Raw genomic sequence first — 27706 nt, forward strand, 5'->3', positions numbered from 1 at the left:
ATATATATATGAATTTTTTTAAAAAAATCCCATGGAATACCAGAAATCTTTGAATAAGTACAGTGACAGTTCCCCCTTGAAATGAGCACATGAAACTTGGCTTCACATTGCTTTGGATAGATTATTAGAAGGAATCTGCTGTGGATAAGGACATAATGTTTAGTAAAGTAGAAAGTCATTGAAAAAGAGGAAGATACTCAGTGAGGTAGATTGGAACAGTGACTGCAACAATAAATTCAAGTTTAGCAGTGATTGAGATCATGACACCAGGCAGCCAGTGTTTGTTTTATTTACATAGATAGGGTCTATATGAGTCAGAACTGAACAGCAACCACAGAGAAGAATTCTGATAAAGATTCACAAATGTTTTCCAAAATAGAGCAACCAATCACCTCTAAATTTTTACTTTTTCAAAATTTACATTTTTTTCTAATTCTCCACAAAGATACAGTTATTTAAAACCTACCTTCAGATTTCAATAAATTGAAGTGATTAATAAATTGTGATTAATAAATTTGCAGTGATAAAGCAACTGGCTAAAGGCAGAAAAGGAGCTTTCTCAGATCAAGTAGTTTTCTCTCTGTTATTTTTATTCATGTCTTCTTTAATCACAATCCATGGGAATGGCATTCAGTGTCAAAGAGGAAGACCTTCAACAAGAGAGATTGACACAGTGATTGTCAAAAGTATATTAGAGTACTGTAAAAAGTATATCAGATGAGGATGGCACAAGATAGGACAAGGTTCAGATCTGTTGCTCATAAAGTCTCTGTAAGTTGTAGTTGACTTGACAGCACATAATGACAACAACCATATCCATGTAAGCATTAAATGACAAATTTCATGATGTTTCTATTTTTTTCCACTGAAGAGAGAACTCATTTCTTAGATTATAAAGATTCTCAGTAGCTCATTTCCAGCTTCCCCACTATGAATTAGTGTTCATTTGCACCTAGGTCTATATTCAAGTAATAGGGAGGGGAAACTCACAATTGTTACTCTGCTGTAAAGTCTTCCTAGATGAGTCAGCTAATTACATGGCACTGTCAAAAATGGGGCAGACCCTAAGCTGCTCGCTATGCTCACTAAAGAGGATGAGGCTTTTACAAATTGGATGCTATGTCCTTGCTAAATAATGAAAATATCTTTAGAAAATATTTCACACTGATTGCTGATTTCTGGAACCATTATTTTATAATTTATAACTGATTATATAAAAAATTTTATTCAGAGATAATATAGTCAATATTATTGTATCCACAAATAACCCTATATATTTTTAATGTACTAATTTTACTCTCTCAAGTTTCAATTTTTTTCCAAGTTTCAAATTTAATTAAGAAATTATTTCATTTTACTTATGTGTATAATCAATGTCCATGATAATAGCTGTCAGGAGGGGAGTGATGATGTATACTGAATTGAGGCAGATGAGGGAGAGAACTGTTTAGGAGGGATTGGGTATTATTGTCACTACAGGAGTCCAGAATGAAGGCTGCACAGTGGAGTGGACTTCAGGGGAGGGACTGCATAACAAAAGTGCAACAATGAATGATTGAAAACCCTAAATCTCTGTAAACATTCATTAAAATTAATTTTTTAAAAAGCATATTGCCTTAAGCAACTCTGCTGTTAAGGACCTCATTTTTTAAATTTTTAAAATTTTTTTTTCATTTCCATTCATTCATTGTCACCTTTTTCTCCCTGTCCATCCTCCTCCCTATTTCGCTCTTCTCTTTGAAAAGTAAAAGAAATATTCTTTCTGTACAATCCCTGTATTTATTCTATACAATCCCAAGTCTGCTCCACTATGCAGCCTTCATTCTGGACTCCTGTCATGACAATAATACCTAGTCATATATCCCTTTTTAAACAGTTCTCTCCCTCATCTCTTTCAATGCAGTTTACATAATTTATCCCATCTTTCCTCTTAAAGTACTAAAGAATAAGGATGTCAGTTTGAAGACTAAGTTGTGGTTTGGTCAAGACATCGTATTTTCTGTTGTTTTGTGTACATTTTCAGGTTGGACAATGACTAAGGAAGAGCTAAAAGAATTGATGGCTTTGAATTGTGATATTAGTGAAAGACATTGAATATACTATGGACTGACAAAATAGTAAATAAATCTGGCCTGGAGGAAGTGCAGCCAAGGTATCCCTTAGAGGCAGGAATGGTCAAACTTTATCTCCCATACTCTGAGCATATTACCAGGAGGAAACAGTCCTGGGAAGAAGATAACATGTTGGGAAAGACAGAGAGTCAGAAAAGGAGAGAAAAGTCCTCAGTGTGACTGATGTACACAGTTACTGTAACACTTGACTTTGTTACAGTGGAGATTGTGAAGATGGTGCAGAACGGTATCTGACAACAGCTTCCAGTATCTTATTTGAATTTCATCTTTTCTATTTATCATTTTCACTTTCTGAGGGTATTGCCAAACTAAAGAAATTCCAACAAGACAAGAAAATTGTAGTGTAGTACTTGGCAAATATAGTTTCCAAATTAGGCTGTGAGTAATTTCTAAGCACATATTTCTCTGTTAGACTGATTTTTCTGAAATTATGATTTAATTTGAATAGATTCATACAGAATCTAGATTTACATTTTACAAGCAAAAAAAAAAGTTTGTATGATGTACTTAACTGTTTAACCTGACCTATGGGTAATTTTGTTTGCTGTAGGACTTTGTGTTCAGCATATCACTGATTCCCAACTGACCCAAAAGTCTGATGACAGGGTAATTTGTGATTACGCTGGTACAAAATCTGAATAGATGTGTAATGACTTTGATTATGGGGAATACGTTTATTACTTTAATGCTAAGCAAATAATTCTAGATCCACATCTCACACATCCTTAATGATAGTTAGAATTTGCTTAGTTAAATTTGCATAGTCAAATGAAGATGAAATTCATATGCTATCATTGTATAAATTTTACAAATTAATATATTTATTGGTCCACATATTAATGGTCCTGAGACCTAGTTACTAACAACACATTCAGTATTTTATAGTGAAGAGTATTTTATAGTAATTATGCCTCCTATTAATTCTCCTATATGTGCTCATATAAAATATAATGAAAATAATAAATATTTATAGATATAGTGAAAAGGACTACAATAAAGTTCCTGCACAGGATTGGCAGATATTTCTAAATTATTATTTGTGAATATTGCAAATATATCCAAATGTAATTTGATGCCTTTGAGCTGTGGTGTTGGAGAAGAGCACTGAATACCCCATGGACTGTCAACAGAACAAACAGATATATCTTGGGAAAAATGCAGCCAGAGAGTGATGCTTAGAGGCAAAGATAGTGAAACTGCATCTCATATTTTAGGCATGTTGTCAGGAGAGGCTATTCCTTGGGAAGAGACACTATTTTAAGAAAGATAGAGGGTCAACAAAAGAGAGTAAGAACCTCAAAGAGATAAATTGACATACTGACTGTATCAATGGCCACAAATATTTCAGAGGTAATGAGGATGGCACAGAACAGGACAGGTTTCCAATCTGTTGTTCATAGGATTGCAATAAATTGTGCAAAACTTGATGTCACCTAACAATAACAACTGTCAGTTTTAATTGTTAGACTCAAGATTATTTTATGAGGCAAAGATAATAACAAAGGTATTGTATAAATTCTGTATAAGTGTATATGTTTGTACTCTATGTAAGTGCGCATGTTTGTGCTTTCTCACACCCTGCATGATGTTATTAATATCACATGCAAGGAAAATCTTGGTAAGGATTGGTAAAAAGGGCTGGAATTGACATGGACCTGCCAGAAATTCAAGCTGGGTTCAGAAAAGGCTGTGGACAGAGGGATATCATTGTTAATGTCAAATGGATCTTGGCAGAAAGCAGAGAATACCAGAAAGATGTTTACTACTTGTGTTTTATTGATTATGAAAAAGGATTTAAATTCTGTAGATTTTTTGCACATTTGAATCTGTGAAATTATGGGTAATATTGGGAAGAATGAAAATCCCTGTGCTCATAAAAAACCTATATAAACCAAGAAGCAGATGTCTAAAAAGAACAAGGGAGTACTGCATGGTTTAAAATCAAGAAAAGTATACATTGCAGCTATATTCTTTCTCCATAACTTATTCATCTGTTCACTGAGCAAATAATTTGTGAAACTAGAGTGTATGAAGAAGAAATATTTTCAGGATTGGAGCAAGACTGATCAACAGCCTCCGTTATGCAAATGATACAGCCTTGCCTTCAAAAATTGAAGAAGATGAAGAATTTACTGCAGGAGTTTGGGGTACTTCTTAATATCAAGAGAACAAAAATCCTCACTACCCCACCAATAGGCAACATCATGATAGCAAGAAGAAAGATTGAAGTTGTCAGTGATTTCACCTTACTTAGATTCACAATCAACACCTATGGTAGCAGGAGAGAGGGAGAGAGAGAGAGAGAGAGAGAGAGAGAGCAAGCTGACTGCAATATATGGAGAAGGCGTAGGATTTCTTAAGCCAAAGATGAACTGGTATAGACCAGCCATGGTTTCCAGAGAATAATGCAATCCTGTGCTCTATCACCCAGGTATGCTATCTTTGAATTGTCCTGACTGCAGCATTCAGAGGCTGCTTGGCATTTTTTAAAGTGAAGAAGAGGTTTGGGCCAGTCACAGTTTCTGGAGAAGAATATATTGATGGACTTTATCATCTAGGTACTCTGTCCTTGAATCTTCCTAATTGCAGCATGCAGAAGCTGCTTGGGAATAAGCCAAAAGGAAATAGGTATGGACCAGCCATGGTTTCTAGAAATCAACAATCACTCTACTTCAATCTATTAAGCCAAAAAGGGAGCACGGATATACGTGTTCTTCACAGAACATCACTGTCAGGACATTATGCATTTATAACACCCTAACAGCTACCAAGAAAAGATTCACTTGTCAAGAAAGCTACCTCAAACAGCATGTTGTTGTTGTTAAGTACCGTCGAGTCGCAGGCGACTCATAGCAAAAAACAAAACTCCTGGACATTTCCTGTATAACTTTCATCCTTTTTCCAGGTTCTTAGGGTTTCCAGAGGCAAGCTATTGTGGAAGTGGATGCCACTCCTGCTTCCAAGCTTGTTTTAATTGGGGAGCTTCACTGAACACTGTCCACTGTGATTAACAATATTCGGCTTCACAGCAACCACAAATAACCTTTGTACAGCAAGTGTACATACAAGGGTTACATGATCTAGAAGAATGTTTCACCAAAAACAATTAAAGGCTGGCCCGAGGGCCAAAAAGGACAGTAACACACAATTCAAAAAACCCCAGAAACTTCCCTTGCCTGACTGCCACCAAGAGGAGCTGCCATGGAGACACCAGCCATCCCACCCACTTAGCCGGCTGACTTCCAGAGACGAGGGAGACTCCCAAACAACATGAAAAAAATTAAAAAACCCAAAACCCAGGATGAAAAAAATAAAATAACCCTTCTCCTAAAAAAAGCAGACCAAATGAACATCCTACACATAGAAAACAAGGAAAAAAATGTTGATATAGAGTTATTTGAACAGATACAGAAGAAGATGCAAATGATGAAAGAAACAGTATAAGACATTAAGAAAGTGATTAACCTAGATACAGGAAACAAGAAGAAATGTATTGATTAGGAGCATGGAAGAAAGAATTAATACTATAGTTAAAGAGGCACAAAGACTTAAAAAAATCATCACAAGACAGAGAGGGTACAGCCAACATAGTATTGGACATAACTGAAAAACATGAAAATGCAATCCAGAATATTAAGACCAAAAGGGTAGAAGTATCCAACACACTGTTGGACAAAAGAGTAGAAGAGAAGAGATGAAACAAGGAGTCAATGAGCTGGAAGATAAGAGCCTCAATGGAAACATACTAGAAGGAAAATTAAAGATGAAACATGAGGAAATCATTAGAATTATATGGGATAACATCAAAAGGAATAAGATAAATATGATTGTAATTCCAGAACACTAGAGGGACAGGGAAGTCATTGGGAAAAATTTGGGAGAGGTCCTAGAGGAAAATATCCAAGATAGTATAAAGAAAGGAGAAATCCACATTTCAGAAGCTCAGCAAAAACCAAATAGTATAGACTTAAAAAGAAAAACATTAAAACATGTCATAGTTAAATTCTCCAAATTAAAAGATAAGAATAGAATATTAAAGGCAACACAAGAAAAAGAGTTACCTAAAGAGGAGAAGAAATTAGATTAAATTCTGAATGCTCAGTAGAAAACATGAAAGCTAGAAGACAATGTGATGACATATACAAAAAGACGAAGTCAAACAAGTCATCCAAGGATCCTATACCCAACAAAGTTGTCCATCAGATATGAAGGAGAAATTAGGTTCCTTGCAGAAAAGAAGGAACTTAAGGAATTTGTGAAAACAAAACCAAAACAACAAGAACTTTCAAGAAAAATCCTTCCCTCAGAGACACCAAAAGAGAATGGATAGACCATAGTAAGTAGAAACAACAGGAAAAACAACAATAACAACAACAAAAAAAATCCCAAAACAAAACCACAGCAAATTGGCAGCAATAAAACCCAACCTTTCAATAATCATATGTAATGGGAATGGACTAAACACACCAATTAAGTGAAAAAGAGTAACAGAATGGATTGAAAAAACAAAGACCATCAATATGTTGCCTATAAGAGAAATATTTAAGAAATGAGAAGAGACAGATTAAAAAACAAAGCCTGGGGGGAAAAAAATATACCAAGCAAATGACATCCACAAAAAGCAGGAGTAAATAGACTTCAGAATGAAAACCATCATAAAAGATAAGGAAGAACACTCTATAATGATTAAAGGCACAATAGACCAAGAAGACCTACATTGGTCAGCATTTATGAACCAAATGATAGGCCTGAAAAATATGTAACACCATTAAATAGTACCACAATAGTAAGAGAAGATTTTAACACACAATTCTCACCAAAGGATAGGTCAACTCAAAAGAAACTTAACAAAGATGCCAAAACTATACCATCGGGCAACTCAACCTTGTGGACATTTTCAGGGTATTACACCCAACTAAAACTCAATTCACTTTCTTCTCAAGTGCACATGATACATTCTCCAGAATTGATCATATGTTAGGGGGGAAAAAAGCAATCCTCAGGAAAAAAAAAAAGCAAAACAACAACAAAAACCACAAAACATTGAAATAATACAAAGTATCTCCTTAGACCACATTGTCATAAAACTAGACATAACCACATGAAGGTAAAGCATACAAAACTACCCATTTGGAAGCTAAATAACACCAGCTAGGACATGATTGGGTTATAGAAGGAATAAATAATTAGATTAAAAATTTCCTTGAGACAAGTGATAATTAAAACACAACATAATAAAACCTCTGGGATGCAGCTAAGGCAGACCTCAGAGGGTAGTTCATAGCATTAGGCACATAAATAAAAGCAAAATTAATGATCTAACTCAACACCTCCATCAAATAAAAAAAGAGCAATAATCTAATTTCACAGTTTCTAGAAGAAAGGAAATTATAAGTACCAAAGCTGAAAGCAGTGAGATCAAAAACAACAAAAAAAAAAAACAGTCAAAACCATCCAAAAGACCAAAGCTGGTTTTATGAAAGAGTTAATAAAATTGACAAATGATTGACACACTTAACAGAACTAAAAAAAGAGATAACTCAATTAAGAAATCATAGAGGTGACATCACAACAGAACTAGAACTGGATAAAATTAAATTGATAATATCCGAATACATTTATTACAATTCAAAAAAGGTGACCCAACAGAGTATAAAAATTATCCAACATTATCACTAATATCATATACAAGTAAGATCCTGATGAAGATAATAAAAATATGGCTAGAAGAGTACATCAACAGAGAACTGCTAGATGAGCAACCTGGGTTTAGAAAAGAAGTTGGCACTAGGTACATCATAGCCATTGTTAGGAGGATCTTGGCCGAAAGCAGAGAGTATCAGAGGAATGTCTATCTATGTTTCATTTACCAAGCAAAGGCATTTGACCGTGTGGATCACAACCTGTGGCTAACCTTGAGAAGAATAGGAATCCCAGAGCACTTAATTGTGCTCATGTAAAATCTTTGGTTGGACCAGGAAGCGTAATGATAGACAGAGAAGAAATTGAACTTTTAACAACTTCAGTTTGCTTGGTTCAACAGTCTCTTGGCACCAACAATCAGGAAATCAAAAGATTAATTGCACTGGGAAAGTCTGCTGTCAAGGACCTCTCTAGAATACTGAGAAGCAAGGATGTCAGTCTGGAGACTAAGACACACCTGATACAGGCCATGGTCTTCACAATTACTTGCATCAGAGAGCTGGAGAATGACTAAGGACAATAGAAGAAGGATCAATTCCTATGAGTTGTGATGCTAGAGGTAGTGTTGAGCACATCGTGGATGGCCAGGAGAATAAATAGGCCAAGCCTGGTGAGGATGAAATTAAGCTGCTCCTTGGAGGGAAGGATTTTGAAGCTTGATCTCATATACTTTGGACATATTGCCAGTAGGGACCAATCCTTGAAGAAGAAAATCATACTTGGAAGGGCTGAAGGATGGAGTAAGAGGAAAACCCCAGATGAGATGGATTGACTCAGAAGCTAGAAAAGTGGGTTTAGGTTTGCCCAGAGATGATGAAATTGGCTCAGGATAGGGTTCAAAGCTGTTGTACATAGGGTCATTGTGAGTTGCCACCAACTCAATAGCAAATAACAACAACATACTCTGATAATTTTGAATACCTAGAGGAAGTGGACCCTATAAACCTGGAGAAAGGATGAAAGTTATACAAGTGTCCAGCTCTTTCATTCATAAGGTCTCTATGAGTCACCTATGATTTGATGGCACTTAACAAAAGCAACAGCATGGAGAGATCAGTTAGCCTAATAGACAGAAAGTCATGCTGCTAAGCCAAAGGTGGATAACTCTACTCTGCAGCCCTCAGGCCTGCCTTTAATTGTTTTTGGTGAAACATTCTTCTAGGTCGTATAACTCCGGTATGTCCACTTGCTGTACAGAGGTAACTCATGGTTGCTGTGAAGCCAAAGACTATGACACCGATGAGTCAAACTCGAGAATGTTTACCCATAGTGGACAGTGTTTGGTGGAGCTCCCCGACTAAAATAAGCTTGGAAGCAGGAGTGGCATCCACTTCTGTAATAGTTTGCCTCTGGAAATCCTATGAAGCCGGAGAAAGGACAAAAGTTATACAGGTGTCCAGGTCTTCTTTCATATGGTCGCTATGAGTTGCCTACAACTTGACAGCACTTAACAACAGAGAAAGTGTACAAATTCCTTTAAATTCATTCCCTACCCAAATTGGCATGGAGAGATATAGCAGCCAGAAAATTAAAAGACAAATTGCATTGGGAAAGTCTGCTATCAGAGACCTCTCCAAAGTACTGAAGAGCAACAATGTCAGTCTAGAGACTAAAGTGTGCCTGATACAGGCCATGGTCTTTGCAATCACTTGCTATGTATCAGAAAGCTGGACAGTGACTGCCGATGATAGAAGGAGAATTGATTTTTGAGCTGTGGTGCTGGAGAATAGTATTGAATATGCCATGGTTAGCTAGGAGAACAAACAAGTTCATCCTGGAGAAGGTAAAGCCAGGATGCTTCTTGGAGGCAAGGATTCTCAAGCTCAGTCTAACATACTTTGGACATGTTTCAAGGTGAGAACAGTCCTTGAAGAGGGACGTCATGCTTGGGAGAGTGGAGGGACAGTGCAAGAGAGGACAACCCTCTATGAGATGGATTGACTCAGTGACTGGGGTAAAGGGCGTAGGGGTATCAGAGACAATAAGATTGGATAGAGCAGGGTTTAGGGCTGTTGTACATAGGGTCACTGTGAGTCATAGGCAACTCGACAGCACAAAACAACATGCAAGGATGGTTCAACATAAGAAAAACAATTAAAAAAATTAAAAACAATAAAAACAATGTAATTTGTCATATCAACAAAGCAAATAGTAAGAACCACTTGATTCTTGAAATTTAGGCAGTAAAGGCATTTGGCAGAATCTAACAGCCTTTTCTGATTAAAGACTCAGAATAATTGGAACGGAATGGTATAGAATTTCCTCAGCATAGTTAAAATTACGTATGCAAAACAAAAGCCAATATCATTCTCAATGGAGAAAGAATAAAAGCATTCTCCTGCTGAACAAGGACCATACAAGGATGTCCACTATCACCACTCCTCTTCAGTATTACATTAGAAGTATGTGTTAGGACAGTACGACAAAATATAGAAATAAGAGGCATCTGGATTGACAAAGAGATGGTGAAACTATTGTTACATGCAGATAATACAATAATATACATAGAAAACCTCCAGGACTCAACAACAACAAAAAATCTATAAGAGATACTAAAACAATTTAGTAGAATGATAGGATCACTATACATAAGTCTGTGGGATCTTCTACAGTAACAAAGAAAACACAGAGAAGGAAAATAAGAAAATAATACCATTTATAATAGCCATCCACAAATTGAGATACTTAGAAATAAATCTTAATAGAGACATAAAAGACCTGCTTTTTAAAACAAACAAACAGAAAAAAAACCCACAAATTGACAAAACATTTCTATGACAAACAATAAAAGACCCAAATAAATGGGAAAACATTCCCTGTTCATGGATAGGAAACCTAAGTATATAGTGAAAATGACAGTCATGCCAAAAGCAATCTACATGTTTAATGCAATCCCTATACAATGGACAGTGTTTGCTGGAGCTTTCTAACTAAAACAAGCCTGGAAGCAGGAGCGACATCCACTTCTGAAATGACTTGCCTCCAGAAACTCTATGTGCAAACAGTGCTCAGGCCTTTTGTTCACAGGGTTGCTATGAGTCATCCAGGACTCAACAGCACCTAACAACAATAACAACGATGACAGAGGGAGATCTACTTTGGCCTAGTAGAAAGAAAGCTATGCCACCAAGACCAAGGTGGGTGATTTAAATCTGGGGCCCTCAAGCCGGGTTCAAATTGTTTTCCTGTCAAACATTCTTCTAGGTGGTATAGCACTAGTCTGTGCTTTGCTATACAGAGGTCGCTGTGATGCTGAACACTGGGACACTGATGTGCCAAACGTGGTAATGGTTACCAATGGTGGACAGTGTTTGCTGGAGCTTCCAGACTAAAACAAGCCTGGAAGCAGGAGCGGCATCCACTTCCAAAATGGCTTGCCTCTGGAAACTCTTTGTACGAACAGGCCTTTTGTTCATAGGGTTGCTATGAGTTGTCTACGACTCGACAGCACCTAACAACAACAACAAATATAGATACCAAATTAATTTTTCAAGGAGATCAAAAAGGCAATTCTTTAATTTATTTGGAGAATAAAAACAACCTGAATAAGCAAAGTCTTCTGAAAAACAAGAATGAAGTGTGAGGGATAATGGTACAAGAACAGGCACATTGACCAGTTAAACTGAATGAAGAACCCAGAAACGGACCCAGCAAAACCTATCAATTGGGGAAATGGCACCCTCCTCAACATTTGTTGAAACGGTGCTGGCACAACTAAACTGCTACCTGTAGAAAGCTGAAGCAAGATCCACTCCTCTCACCATACACAAAAATCAACTCAAGGTAGATTAGAGACCTGGAGGTAAAGCCCAAATCATAAAGATCAGAAGAGAAAAAGTGGGATCAAGATTACAAGGCCTCACCTATGGTGCATATTGTTGTTGATTGCTGTCAAGTTGAACTCAATTCATAGCGACCCTACAAAAAAAAAAAAAGAAAGACCTGAAGCCTTTCTGTACCATCATTTCTCCAAGTTCACAGAGTTTCCAGAGGAAATGGATGCCACTCCTGCTTCCAAACCTGTCCTAAACTGGGAGCCCCCCAAACACAGTCCACCATGGGCAACTGATACAGCATTTGACATCCTAATGGCACAAGGTTCAGCATCATAGGAAACCCAAATTGCCTCACTACAGCAAATTAACAAAAGAGTGTTGTATGACTTAGAAGAATGTTCCTCCAAGATATAATAACAGGATGCCTGAGGGAGGTCTTGTTGAGACTAAATAAGAGACTGAAAAAAACCCAAAAATTAAAAAAAAAAAACCAACAAGTAAATACAACATTCCATCAAGACCACCCATGTTACAGTGTCCTGCTGTGTCACCCATTTCTAAAATGGAGATGAAGGGCTCTCCTTAACTGCAAAGACCCTCCATGAGGTCTTGTTGACACTAAACAAGAGGCTAAAATTAAAAAGAAAATAACTCAACATTCCATATGACCAACAGCCCAGAGCACGAGGACCCATCTTAAAGTGTCCTGCCATGTCACCCATTCTAAAATGGATAAGAGGGGCTTGCCTTAAATACAAGGCGATATCTGTTGATAGCCAGAAATACACAACCAAACCAAACAAAACAAAACACAATGTGTGGGAATGATTATATTAAACACAATATGAATGAAGGATAGTGTGAAACACAATGTATAAAAACTTGATATGCAAACCAATGTAAATTTTTTAAAAAAATTAAAAAGAAATATATAAAATACACACACACACACATGAAAACAAAGGCATATTGTATGGGGGAAATCTGCTCTCAAGGATTTTCTTAGAAAGTACTAAAAATCAAGGATGTCAGTTTAAAGACTAAGATTCAACTGAAGCAGGATATAGTCTCTTCATTTGGTTACTATACATCTTAAAGTTAGACAATGAATTAAACAGACTGAAGAAGTAGCAATGCCTTTGAATTGTGGTATTGGGGGAAAAAAGTACTGAACATACCGTGTAATGCCAAAGAACCAATTAGTTTTCAAGAAATGCTACCAGAGTGCTCTTTAGTGGTGTGTTAAGTGCTCATTTATTTTGGGAAAACTTTTAGAAGAAAGCAGTCCTTGGACAGAGATATCATGGTTGGAAAAGCAGAAGGTCAGCAAAACAGAAGACACTCAATGGGCTGGATTGACACAGTGACAACCACAGTAGTCTTTACCATGGCAGAAAGCATGGCAGAGGAAGGTATAATATGGAGCAAGGTTCAGCTCTATTGCTCAGTTTTACTGTGAGTCATTGTTGGCTTAATGGAACTTCACAACAACACACTCTATCTTGGACAAGTGAGTAATAAATGTTGAAAGAAAATTATGTTATCTAAAATTTGAAAAGCCACTACATTACTGAAACTTGAAAAATATTCTTTTTTTTAAAAGTTTTATCAACAAAAATTGAAATAAGAGTATGTTGAAACAACAGAACCAAATATTCTTAATCCTCTAACCATTGACATCTATTACTATTCCAGGTCTGTCACACTGTAATTTCTTTTTTCTCTTTTATTTGTCTTTTGCTTTTCCCTTCTGTTTGCCTTGAAAAATCATGTTTCAGCTCCTTGACCTTGACACTGTAAATGCTTTCAAGGATAATCCAATGATAGCGGGCTTATGGATAAAGTACTTCATTGCCAATTCAAAGTAAAGCGATTCTAATCCACTGACTGCTCTGAGGGAGAACGGTGAGCAGTCTTCCTCCTGTGTAATTTAGATCCTCAAAATACTACTAGAGCGTCCTGTATGAGTAGATTCCAACGTGCTGAAAGTGAGAGAGAGGAGATTGACTAGTCCAGTGGGTCTTAATCACATCACCTTCTGGTTTGGCCAGTTTGGATGGGCTCTTAAAGGTTTAAACATGAAATAGACCAAATCCATTGATCATTCAGCTTCATCTTAGTTATAAACCAAAAATAGACTTTTCTCAAGATGAAAATGGAATCTTAGTTTATCACTCACTGTTGCCAAGTTGGTTCTAACTCAAAATGACCGTTCATTTGCTTTTTCTTAGGCTGTGGAATGAGGGAAGAATGCCCATTTTTTTTTTCAATAGAATGGTAAATTTGAATAATTGAGGAGGTACCATATCACAACCTGCTATAGACTATACCAGCAGAGCTCTCTAATTTTACCAGTGTTGTTGTTATGTGTCATCAAACTTGAATCGACTCATAACTGACCCTCCAGTGGGTTTTTAGGGGCTGTTGATTGCATGAAGGGACACTTCCTATTTTTCTTCTGCTGAGCAGCTGGTGAATTCAAACTGATGCCTTTGGATTGGCAGCCCAACTCCTTACTACTCAGCCACCAGATCTCCCTAACTTGCCAATAGATATTTACAGGGAGCTCTAGCGGCCTTATGGTAAGAACCTGCAGTGCAATCCCAGTGGTATGAAGTTTGATTTTACCAGCTACTTCAAGGAAGAAGAATGTGGTTTACTGCCTCAGAAAACTCTGAAAGGTTAGCTATGAGTTGAGTCTAACTCAATGGCACACAAAAGCATTTGCAAAAATGAGGCAGAGTTCATTAAGTGCCTCTCCAGCATTCTTTATTATTCTTTGGATGTTGTTTACTCTAGAACGTTTAATTTCATGATTTCTCATGTGTGAAAGAAGAACTATGACCTTTTGGAAGCTGACCTCCATTGTTCTCTCCCAATGGCCTTGAGCATGGCAGATGTGGTGCAGAATAGGACAGGTTAAGATCTATTCTTCATAGGGCGCTACAAATCATAGTCAACTAGATGGTACCTAGCAACAAGAATGCTCTCGTGACAGAGTCAGCAGGAATGAGTTAACCCAGAGATGACACATTTCTGGAAGTTCAAATCCAATAGCATTTTCAGCAAGAAAATGGTCTAATTCTTCTCATATGATTTACACTCTCTGAGGGTTAGCTATGAGTTGGTTCAAACTCAACCAGAATGAGTTTGAGATTGTCAGCACATGGGTGCAGTAGAAAGAGATTGAGTCCATATCTTCTACATGAAATATGAAACTTCTACTGCTGAAATCCAGTTGCTGTCTTAACAACTGATATTGCTTCCCATCACTCCTCATCTCTCTTCTCTTTCCCTCACTCCCATTTTCTTTGGAATTGTACTTCCTAAGAAAACATTAGCAGCCTCACCTTCCCTAATGGTTAATTATAGAAAACATCAGTTTGTATTGCTTATGTTTCATCTAATTGATATGACAGATTTATTTAAAAATAACTTGTGATGTAACTTAAATGTTGCTACCTTCCGTATTAGTAATTGGGGGGGGGTATTCTACTAAACATTTTTTGATAACTACTTTTATTTCCAAAGTATGTAATGCAGATACAAGGTTCTGAAATGATTCTATTTCATTGTTCTTAAAATCTTTTTAAAAGTAGTCAAAAAATAATCCAAAATGTGTAACACTGCTAGTCACATCAGTAGTGACTCATTGTTATCCTTTAGGGAAGAATAGAACTTCCCATAGGGTTTCTCAGGCTGTGTATCTTACTGGGAACCTACTGTCTGATATTTCTCCCACAGAGCAGTTGGTGGGTTCTAACCACCATGTTTTGACTAGCAGCTTAATGCTTAATCCACTTCATCAAAGATATTCCATTACTAAGTCTATGTACTCTATATATAATTTTCCCACTCTTCTCCTCTTCACATGCAGGACATATGCCAGAAGGCAAATTTTTAAAGTCATTATTTTATTTCTTACTAGGTGGCTTGAAGGCAGAGGGTTTTCCATCTCTTCCCCTTTCATAGCTTCCCTGCCTATGGACCCTCAAGTTTTTCTGATATGTCAAATGAGTTAATGGTCGGTTACCCAATGTAGACAGAGAGTGGGGTGGAGCTCCCCGATTAAAACAAGCTTGGAAGCAGGAGTGTCATCCAATTCCATAATAGCTTGCCTCTGGAAAGCCTATGGACCTGGAGAGAGGATGAAAGACACCCAGTCATTGAGGACTCTCCTTCATAGGGTCGCTATGAGTCGCCTGCGACTCAATGGCACTTAACAACAACAACAGCTTAGTAGAGTAACATAAGAAAAACATGAGAACAAAATAACTCTTTCTAAAACATGAGAACAAAATAACTTTTTCAAGAACATTTAATAGTTATTATAATGGAAACTTTTTGTTCCAAGACAGAAGTTTTTATATTACATTATTTTTTTACTGTTTTTTACAAAATTTATACTAGTTTATTTACAAAATTTCAATACATTGTTTTTCAGACCAGATCCTTCCAATTTCCCTCACCTCCCCATCAAATTGTATAACCCCATAATTAATCTCTCTTCCCCTGCACATCCTCATCCCTTTGCTTCTCTTCCACCCCCTCCCCCTTGGATCTTGATACTCATTCTACAATAATGGTTTTATATAATATTTGTCCTTGTGGAATTGAGTTCTTTCACTCAGCATAATTCTCTCCAGTCCCTCCCACGTTAGGTAATAATTTACAGAATCATTGCTCTTGTTTAGTACGTAGTATTCCATTGTATGAATGTACCCTAGTTTCTCAATGCATTTGATTGTGGTTGGACATCTGGGCTGTTCCCATGTTCCTGCAATGGTGACTAACACTGCTATGAATATTAGTGTACAAGTCTCCATTTCTGCTTCAATTCTCATTTATCAGTATATATTACAAGCAGTGGAATAGCTGGGTCATGTGGAACTTCTATGTTGAACTATTTGAGGAAGCACCAAACTGCCTTCCAGAATTGTACCATTTTACAGTCCCACCAACAATGTATAAGAGTTCCTATCTTGTCACATATTATTTGTTGTCCTGTTAAGCTTTGTCACTGTTACTGGATTAAGATAGTATCTCATTGTGGTGACCATATTTTGTGGTAAAATGAATAAAATTGCAGGTCATGTTGTTTGTGTGTTAGCGGAGTCGAGAGAAGACCAGTGAGAAGAAATGTGGGTTTTCACAGAGTGTCATCGCTCTCTCAGGCAAATGATGCTGAGAGATTGTGAAGCCCCTGCTTTTATTTTCAGAAAATCAAAGCTTACAGAAAAACATGATTCGTAGGGTGGGGAAATGTTTAAACATATGGAATAAAGCATAAATAGGCATGAACAGTTTTCAAGAAAACATCTTTGTATTCATGAACAAGGTACTGCACTCTTAACAACCTTGTCAAGAACTTTAGAAAATAGTCTGTGTTTTACAGAGAACTTCTCGATCCCTTTCATAATGGTACATGCTCCATGAAGTCTGAGACTGCTTTCAGTCCCATCTATTCTTGGTATTGTTTGCCTGCTTTCAGGAATCATAGCCAAGTCCTTTTGCATGTATTTCATAGTCACTAGTACCATAGCCACTATTAACCCTGTGTATTCCAGAAGGACTCTATAGTTCATATATTAAATATGATTATATATAGAAAGCAAGTTCTTAACATCTGTGAAATAGAATTTTGTTGTCTATGTGTAACATCCAAAGCATCATTAGGTATAGTCTAAATGGAATTAGAAATTAAAATGGTTTAAAATAGAACTTTACAGATAACAATCAAATAATGTTCTTAGAACAAATTTATAAAACAATAAATATACAGGGTTAGAAATAAAATTATATCCAGTGATTATAAATTTCTTCATATTATGTATAATTAGATTAACACTTTGTTTTCTATTGTGATAGAAGCCAAATATTTATATATATTTATACATATATTGTTATAAGGGAGGCCAAAAGTATAGATCATATCTTGACATTCAGAAAAGCATATTAAAGTTGTAGAAATTACTCTTAAAATAAGTTATACACTTTTAAAAACTTTTTTATGAAAAATTACAGGCATAAACAACTAATTATCAATTCATAACACTCTCCTTCTTTTCTCATTTCTGAACACCCTTGAGCTGCTTCAAAGCAAATATTTATACATCATTTTTTTCCTTTTGATCTTAAGTTACTTAATTTGTATGAGTTAAGGACTTATTTGTAAATCAAAACTACAATATATTATGATACCTACAAAAATTTGACAATTCTCATTACTATCTCATAATTCCTTTTCATCTGCTTAAGTCAAGGTCCAAATAAGAATACTGTAAGCCAGTCCTATATAATTCTATTTTGCTGAAATTCTCTCAAGTCTACTTTTACCTACCACCAGGAAAATAAAAACAAAACAAGAAAAAGTAGTGGTCTTCTAGTTGATTACATCTCTTGGAGATCCCCATAAACTTTTGAGTAGAACTACATAAGGTTTTCAGTGACTGTGATCTTTCAGAACAAGATCTGTAGACCAAGGTGCTTCTGGGTGGATTTGAACCACTACAATAGAAAGTCAACCACATTACTGTAGAGTTTCTTCTGATTATCATTTGCTAATTTTATCCAACTATATGAACATATTTTCAGCCCCCTTTATTTGTTGCCCTGGGAGGGAGCCCTGGTGGCCTAGTGGCAAGAAGTTGCACTGCTATCCCAAATGCAGTTCATATCCACTCGCTGCTCTGCAGAAGAAGGATGGCAATGTCCTCCAATGCTATTAAATGCCTCTGAAAACCCATTGAAGGGTCAGCTATGGGTCATTTCCCTCTCTACAGTACACATGACAGAAACATATTTGTTGCAAATTGTTAGATGTAGCGACCCTATGTAGAACTGATCAAAATGTTACCCCTCCCTGTGCCCTATGCAAAGTCTACACTGCTTACGCCAACTGTTGCTCTCACTGTGTCAATCCATTTTGTTGGGGATCTACCTCTTTTTAATTGACCTCTGATCTCACAAGAATTATATCCTTTTCCATTAACTACTCCCTCTGATAATATGTCCAAAGTATGTGAGATAGTCTCGCCATCCTTAACTCTAAGGAGCCTAACATGTGAAACAGAAATCTTGCCCTCCTTAACCCTAAGAAACACCCTGAATTTTCTTCTTCAAAGAAAGATCTGTTTGTTATTCAATACTCTTCATTAATACTACAATTCAAAGGCATCAATTCTACTTTGATCTTCCTTGTTCATTGTCCCACTTTCTGATGTAAAAGAAACAATTGAAAATTCTATAGTTTGCATCAAACATCCGTTGGTTCTTAAAACGATATCGTTACTTTTTAGGAACAAAGTAGGTTATTGGTGAATCTTCTAGTCTTACTTAAGACTATAGATTTCAAATATTTGCTGAATGTTTAATTAATTGATCAAAATTTTCTAAATGTTTATTGTTAATAATTTGTGTTTTTACAATATAACATGTTTTACAAGGGCATTACATAATTTAAATTAAAGTGTCTGCAGGAGTGGCATCTACTTCCAAAATAGCTTGCATCCAGAAACTCTATGAACTTGGAGAAACGATGAAAGTTATACAAATGTTCAGATATTTCATTCATAGGGTCGCTAATGAGTTGTCTTTGACTCTACAGCACTTAACAACAACAACAATATTTAGGATTACCAATTTCTTTCTTCTTGTTGTTTTTGTGTACAACCAAGTAGGAACGGACTCATAGCTGACCTTTCGGCTAGTTTTAAGAGACTGTAAATAGAACTGGGGGAGATTGCTCATCTTTCTTCTGTAGAGCAGCTAGTGAATTAGAACTGTGTACTTTTCCTTACTGCCAAATATTATATAGTTTTTTAAAAAAACAAAATTGGGATTTTTAGTAAGTCAAAACTAATACTTCATTATGTTCTTGTCTGCTTTTAATATTAGGGTGAAGAAGGAGTCTCACAGGAAGGAATTCTTGAAGACATGCCTGTGGATCCTGATAATGAAACTTATGAAATGCCTTCTGAGGTAAAAGTGTTAATAGATAGATAGACAGATAGATAGATGATAAATATCTCTCTATATATTTATATGAAACTGTTGTTATTGTTTACTGTATATTGTTACATCAAGTCAGAAACAACCCATAGCTGATCCTCTAGCAGGTTTTCAGAGGCATTTAATTTCATGGGAGGAGATTGTCCATCCTTCTCCAGCAGAGCAGTTGGTGGCCTCAAACCGTGTGCCTTCAGGATTGCAGTGCAACTTGTTGCTACTAGATCACTAGTGCTCTCTTTCATTTAAAATATCAGTATTTAATTGTAACTTTTAACTTGAAAATAAAACCTTTAGTAGAAAATATATCACAAGAGAAATCAGAAAATACTCTTAAATACATGAAAATGAAAACACATCATGCAAACATACAGTATGCACGTAAAGGAGTGTTTAGGGAGAAGTTTATAATAATAACTATCTATATTAAAAAAGAAGAAACATGTCAAGCCTAAAACCTAATTTTCTGCCTGAAGAAACTAGGCAAAGAAGACTAAATTAAACCTAAAACAATGAGAAGGGAAAAAAATAATAATTAACTAAAATGGAATTCAGAAAATAGATATCCTAAAACAAGAGAATATCAATATTCTAAAATTTGATGCTTTAAAGTATCTAAGTCACAAACCTTTTGTTATACTGATGAGTTTTAAAAGGCAAATGTTTGAAATTATGAGTGAAAGAAGAAATGTCACTGCTGGTCTTGTGGAAATAATAATGATTATAAGGAAATTATGCTAAACAATACATTAACTAGACAACCTAGACACAGTGGAAAAACACTTAGAAACAAGTTATATCATTGACTCAAGAAGGAATAGAAAAATATGAATAGGTAGATAACAAAGTAAAGAAATAAAATTTATCATAGCAAACCTTCCCACAAGGTACTAAATCCCAGGTCTAAATTACTTTACTGATGATTTCAACTAAATATTTAATTAAAGAATTAATACCAAGACCCTCAACTAGATGGATTGAGATAGTAACTCTTAACAATGGGCTTCAATATGCCAGAGATGATCAGGATGGCACAAATAGAGCAAGATTCAAATCCATTGTTCATAAGGTCACTATGAGTGGTAGTCAATTTGATGGCACTTAACAACAATTGCAATTAAGGGAGCTTTAGTGGCTATGGTGGGTAAGTAATTTCAATTCATTGAGTTAGTGGTGATAAGGTGAGGTCTAGTGTAGTTCATAGCAATTTGTACTGCTAACTCAAAAGCATTCAAATCAAAAGGAGATTATTTTAATTCAGTAACTACTCAATGAAAAAAATAGATAAATTCTTCCCATGTGATTTATAGCTTCTGAAAACTAGAGTGTCAACTATGAGTTGGTACATCTGAGAGCTGGAAAATGATTAGGGATGACAGAGAAAAATTAATGTATTTGAGCTGTGGTGTTAGAGAAGAGTATTGAACAGCCTGTGGATTACAGAAAGAATGAACAGATAGGTTTGGAGAGGGTGCAGCTAGAGTGCTTTGGAGGAAGAACAACGAGACTTTGCCTCACATACTTTGGGCATGTTGCTAGGAGGCTCTGTTCCTTGGAGAGGAGCACGATGCTAGGAAGATTGGAGGGTCAGCAAAGGAGAGGAAGACGCTCAACCAGGTAGATTGATACAGTGATTCTGGCAATGGGCTCTACTGTGTCAGAAAGCATGAAGATGTCACAGGATAGGACACAGTTCAGATCTGTTGTTCATTGGGTCACTATGAGTCATACTTGACTTAATAGCACCTAGCAACAACAGCAGAAATGAGAGGGTTTGGGTTCGGTTTTGGTTTTGATTTTTTGTTTGTTTGTTTTTTCTCTCTCTTTTTTTTTTTTAGAATTCCAAGAGAGACACCACTTAAAATTCATTCTATATTGTCAGTATTATCTTAAAATCAAAACCAGAATAAAATATCACAAGAAAGAAATGTAGATCACCTCTACAGAAAAAATTATTTGTAAGATGTTGCAATTTAAGTATTAGTCTTCCGTCCCCACTAAAAACCACATTAATAATCTTCTTTACAAAAACTGAAATTCATTAAACTGGTTAAATTTTACAAATATTGTTGTTGTTATGTGCCATTATGTCTTCTGCAACTCATAGTGACCTATGTAGAATAGCTCTGAAGCCTATGCTTTCCTGAGCCAGTCTCACTGACTCCAGTATTCTTACCTGTATTGCCCTACTTACTGTATCAGTCCATCCCATCCTCGGTCTTCCTCTCCTGCACTGTCCCTCCACCCTTCTGAGCATGATGTCCTTCTCTAAAGATTGGTCCCTCCCGGTCACATGTACAAAGTATGTAAGACCTTCAAAATCCTAGCCTCCAAGGAAAGTGTGGTTTCACCCTCTCCAAGACAGACCTATTTGTTTTTTTGGTGGTTGGTGGTATGTTCAAGACTGTTCTCCAGCACCACCACTCAAAGGCATCTTTTATTCTATCACTCTTGGTCATTATCTCTGATTCATAGCAAGTAATTACGAAGACCGTGGACTGGATCAGATGCACCTTAGTTTGTAGACTGACATCATTGTTCTCAGTACTCTGGAAAAGTCCCTAAAAGCAAATTTGCCTAACGCAATTCAACTTTTGATTCCCTGACTGCTGGTATCAAAAGCATTGATTGTGGAGCCCAGCAAGCTGTAACAGTTAACAACCTCAATCTCTTCTCCATGCATCATGGTGCTGCTAATTGGCCCAGTGAAGAGAATCTTTGTCTTCTTGATCTTGAGCTTCAATCCATATTGAAGACTACCGTCCTTAACCTTCTGCAGCAAGTGCTTCAGATCTTCCTCAGTTTCAGCAACCAAGATTGTATCATCCACATAATGTAGGTTGTTGATGAATCTTCCTCCAATCCTGACAATTCCTCCTCTTAAAGCCCAGCCAATGAACTGTTCTGAATATAAATTGAAAAGGTATGGAGACAGGATGCATCCCTGAAGCACTCCCTTCCTGATTTTGAACCTTGCCGTGTTTCCCTGCTCTGTTCTGAGAGCTGCTTGCTGGTCCAAGTATTGGTTTAATATAAGCACAATCAAGAGTTCAGGGATTCTGTTTCTCCTCAAGGTTAGCCACAATTTGTTATGATCTACACAGAAAAATGCCTTTGCATAGTCAATGAAACATAGATAGATGGCAACGATGTCTCTAGTGCCACAACCTCTTCTAAACCCACCTTATATTTCTGGTAATTTTCTGTCAATGTCCTGTGCCAGTTGTTTCTGGATTATCTTCAGCAGGATTTTGCTTGTGTGTGATATAGATGATATTGTACAATAATTCTCACACTCTATTGCTAATGACTCACTTTTTTTTTCTTAATGGGAAAAAATATGGATCTCTTTCAGTCCCCTGGCCAGGTAGTTGTCCTCCAGATTTCTTGGCATAACCTAATGAACACGTCCAGAGCAGCATCTGTTTGTTGAAATATATCAAGTGTATTCCATCAATTCCTAGGGCTTTCTTTTTTGTCAAATCTTTCAGAGCAGCCTGAACTTCCTCCTTCATCACCATTGCCTCTTGATCATATGTTGTTTCTTGAAATTCTTCCATGTCAGCCAATTCTTCTTCAATTATAATCTTAATAATTCATGGATCATTCAATATTCTACCCACAGCAACCTTAAGCATTGCAATTTGAGACTTGAATTTGTTCTTTAGTTCCTTCAGTGTAAGAAATGCTGAGCAAGGATAGCCCTTTTGATTTTCAGACTCCAGTTCTTTGTACATTTCATTAAAATACTTCCCTTTGTTTCCCCCATGCTATCCTTTCACATTTTATATTCAACTCGCTAACTTCTTGATTTCTTCCCTCTCCTTTGGCTTCTCGCACTTTGGTGGAATATTCAGAGTCTCTTCTAACATCCGTTTTGGCCTTTTTTCCCTTCTTCTGTTTTGTAATGACCTTTTGCATTTTTTTTTTTTTGAATGGCCTGGCGATGCCGGATCTGCTCCGCTCTCACCGACGACCTTTTCCATTTTTCATGGATGATACTTCTGATATCCTCCCACAGTTCATCTGGTCTTCATTCTTTAGCATTAAAGGAATCAAACCTGATAACCTCATAGTCAAAGTTTTTAATTTTTTTTTTTTTTAGAATTTTGTACCATCAATGATTTATTCATTGCAAATACCTTTTCTATTTTTTGTTTAGTTTTGTTTTTTAATTTTTTTATAAATTTTAATGAAAGTTTACAGGGACTTTGGACTTCCATTCATTCTTTGTTGCACTTTTCTCCCTGCCCAACCTTCCCCCACTCCGCTCGCTCTTCTCTTTGAAAAGTGAAAGAAAAATTCTTTCATTATTATACAATCCCTCCCCCCAAGTCCAATCACTACGCAGCCTTCATTATGAACTTCTGTCATGACAATAATACCTAATCATATATCCCTTTTAAACAGTTCTCTCCCTCATCTCTTTCAATGCAGTATACATAATTTATCCCATACATAATTTATCCCATCTCTCTCAGTCTCCCTCCAACCCCAATGTCAGTTTCATTTTACAACAGTGGTACTATGCAGTATTTGTCCTTTAGTGACAGAGATATTTCACTCAGTATAATGTCCTCCACGGTCACCCATTTTGTATATTTCATGAGTTCTTTGGTTTTTTTCAATGCAGTAGAGTATTCCATTATGTGAATATATCAGAGCTTCTCTATCCATTCATTTGTTGATAGGCCTTGCCCAATCCTTTGCTGTCTTCACCATCTGGTTGAGGGTCATTCTCTCTTTCATTGACCCTCCATTTTCCAAGAATAGTGTCCTTTTGCAAGGGTTGACACATCCTAACAATATATGCAAGGTATGTGTGATAAAGCTTCACCATCCTTGCATTCAAGGAATATCTTGATTACACTTTCTTCAAGACATATTTTTTGTTCTTTTGTCAGTCCATGTGATATTTACTACTCTTTCCCCAACACCATAACTCCCAGATATAAATTCTTCTATTAGAGAGATGCAAAGCAAAACTACAATCAAACAACATCTCACTCCTACAAATGTGATTTAGGGATAAAACAAACTAAAAAGTAAATGCAGGGAAAATGGAAATTCTTACATACTGCTAGTAGGATTGTAAAATGATATAACTACTATAAAAACATTGTACGGTGATCCTTAAAAAAAGACTAGATCTATATGCCCCATCAACAATGTCCCTCATAGCCATTATCACTTTTCAGCCAAACAGTCCTTTAAAGTCAACAATACCAGTCATGAAGAATGTACTCTTTAGAACAATTAACATGAAATCAAAAGGGTGGCATTTTGTCCTAAAACAAAGCTCAGAAAGCAGGAAGCAGCAGGGAGCTGAGGATGAATGGATAGGGGAGCTCAGCAAAGGAATGATAAAAGTACTTTCATAGTTTATAGTAGATTAAGAAACTAAAGACATAAATTGAATGGAAAACCAACTTGTGCTGTAAGCTGTAACCCAAAACTGAAGGGGAAAAAAAAGGTAGAAATGAAAGTTTTGATCTAGCAACCCCTTTCCCAGCTATATACACTAGAGTTCTAACAGCAGTGACATCAATTAACATATATACACACCTGTGTTCATGGAAGCATTTTTCAAAGTAGAAAAGGATAGAAACAACCTAATTGCCCATCAAGAGATGGAGGATATGCAAAATGAGATGCATGCATACAGTGGAATACTATGCAATTATAAAGGAAAAAATGATGATATCTTGAAAAATATTAGAACATGGAGGAATTAGGGGACATTTTCCTTAATAAAATAAATAAATCATGAAAAGACAAAATATTGCATAATCTCATTTTCATAACACAATGGATATAAACACAGAAAGAAACATTCTTTGATGACTAGCAAGTAAGGAAAGGAGAAAGAAGGGGGATCATACTCTAGGTAGTGGCCATTTGTTATTTTGGTGAGGAAAAAGAGAATACTAATCATGTGTGAAATTTGAAAAATTTGACCATACTAGACGATGATACTACAAAGTATACAAAAATATGGGATTATTTTGGTTAATATTTAAAAATGTTTGATCACTAAAGGAAGAAACCAAGAAATCAAAGAGCTGGAAAGAAAATTTCAAAAGGCAGCTCGTAACAACAAAGCAAGATACTATCATGAAATGTGCAGAGAGCTGGAGTCAGAAAATCAAAAGGGCTGAACTTGCTCAGCATTTCTTAAGCTGAAGGAGTGGAAAAACAAGTTCAAGCCACAGGTAGCAATACTTAAGGATACTTTGGGTAGAATGTTAAATGATCCAGGAAGTATCAAAAGAAGATGGAAGGAGTACACAGTCACTGTATCAGAAGGAATTGAATGATATAGAAAAATTTCATGAAGTAACACAAGAGTAAGAGCCTATGTTGATTAAGGAGGAAGTTCAAATTTCTCTGAAGGAGTTGGCAAAAAACAAGGCTCCAGGAGTTGACAGCATACCAGTTACTTTATTTCAACAAACAGACGCTGCCCTAGATGTATTCACTAAGTTATGCCAGGATATCTGGAGGACAGCCAGCTGGCCAACTGACGAGAAAAGATCAATATTTGTTCCCATTCCAAAGAAAGGTAATCCAACACAGTGTGGAAATTATGGAACAATATCATTACTATCACATGTAAGCAGTATTTTGCTGAAAATTATCCAAAAACATTTGGAGCAATATGTCAACAGAGAACTGCCAGATGTGCAGGCTGGATTTAGAAGAGGTTGTGGTATTAGGGATAGTATAGCTAATGTTGGATGGATCTAACAGAAAGCAGAGAATACCAGAAGAATGTCTATCTGTGCTTCATTGACTATGTAAAGGCTTTTGACTGTGTGGGTCACCACAATAATTATGGCTGACTCTGAGAAGAATGGGAATCCCAAACATTTGATTGTGCTAATGCGAAACCTATACTTGGACCAAGAGGCAGTCGTCTGAACAGAGCAAGGCGACACTACATGGTTTAAAATCAAGAAGGGGTTCTCTCAGGGATGTATTCTGTCTCCAAACCTTTTCAATCTGTATGCAGAACATATCATCGGAGACACTGGGCTTTACGAGGAGGAATGTGGCATCAGGATTGGTGGAAGAGTCATCAACAACCTGCGTTATGCAGATGAACATCCCTGCTTGCTGAAACTTAGGAGGACCTGAAGCACTTGCTGCAGAAGGTCAAGGACTGCTGCCTTTAGTATGGATTGAACCTCAGCATTTAGAAAACAAAGATTCTCACCACTGGGCCATTTGGCAGCATCAGTATGTATGGTGAAAAGATTGAGACAAAGTTTTAGTTTACTTGGTTCGACAGTCAACACTCTTGGTAACAGCAGCCAAGAAATCAGGAGACAAATTGCATTGGGAAAGTCAGCTCTGAGGGACCTCTTAAGAGGACTGAAGAGCAACGACATCAGGCTGGAGACTAAGATGCACCTGATCCAGGCTATAGTCTTTGCAATTACGTGCTATGAATCAGAGAGTTGGACCGTGAATAAGGATGATAGAAAGAGAATTGATGCCTTTGAGCTGTGGTGCTGGAGAAGAGTGTTGAATATACCATGGACTGCTAAGAGAACAAACAGGTTTGTCCTGGAGAAAGTGAAGCCAAAAGGCTCCTTGGAGTCAAGGATTCTGAAGCTTCTTCTGACATATTTTGGGCATATTGCAAGGAGGGACTTGTCCTTGGAGAGGGACATCATGTTTGGGAGTATGGACGGATGACGCAGGAGAGGAAGACCTTTGATGAGATGGATCGAGTCTGTGACTAGAGTGGTGGGAATGAGTGTGTTTGAGATGGTGAGGTTGTCACAGGATAGAATGGCGTTTAGGGCTCTTGTACACAGTGTCTCTATGAGTTGCAAGCAACTCTATGGCACATAACAACAACAACAACATTATAAAATGTAATTCTTCCAAAACAGTAGTAACAAAAATATATTTATTACATAGATATGTATGCATAGGAATGTATAGGAAGACACCTGTTAGAATATTGGTGTCTGTGTATAAATGTGAATCTATAAGTATAAGTATATATATTCAATATATGATAAAGTACATAAGAGACACAGTTGTAATTATTTCCTAGACATAAACAAACACTTCACA

The 27706-nt window shown here is 36.6% G+C and overlaps 1 protein-coding gene across 2 annotated transcripts in view; it reads left to right on the top strand.

Annotated features, from left to right (window-relative positions):
* LOC102868158 (alpha-synuclein-like) overlaps positions 1 to 27706 on the top strand; it is a 225763-nt gene that overhangs the window by 192280 nt on the left and 5777 nt on the right. For both annotated transcript variants that reach the window (XM_006894484.1, XM_006894485.1), the window contains one exon: positions 19508 to 19591. In XM_006894484.1, coding sequence (XP_006894546.1) covers positions 19508 to 19591 — 84 coding nt within the window. The remainder of the gene's footprint in view (positions 1 to 19507; positions 19592 to 27706) is intronic.

This window comes from Elephantulus edwardii, unplaced genomic scaffold, assembly GCF_000299155.1.
Source record: "Elephantulus edwardii isolate Elephantulus edwardi_28Jun2011 unplaced genomic scaffold, EleEdw1.0 scaffold00144, whole genome shotgun sequence".
NCBI lineage: Eukaryota > Metazoa > Chordata > Mammalia > Macroscelidea > Macroscelididae > Elephantulus > Elephantulus edwardii.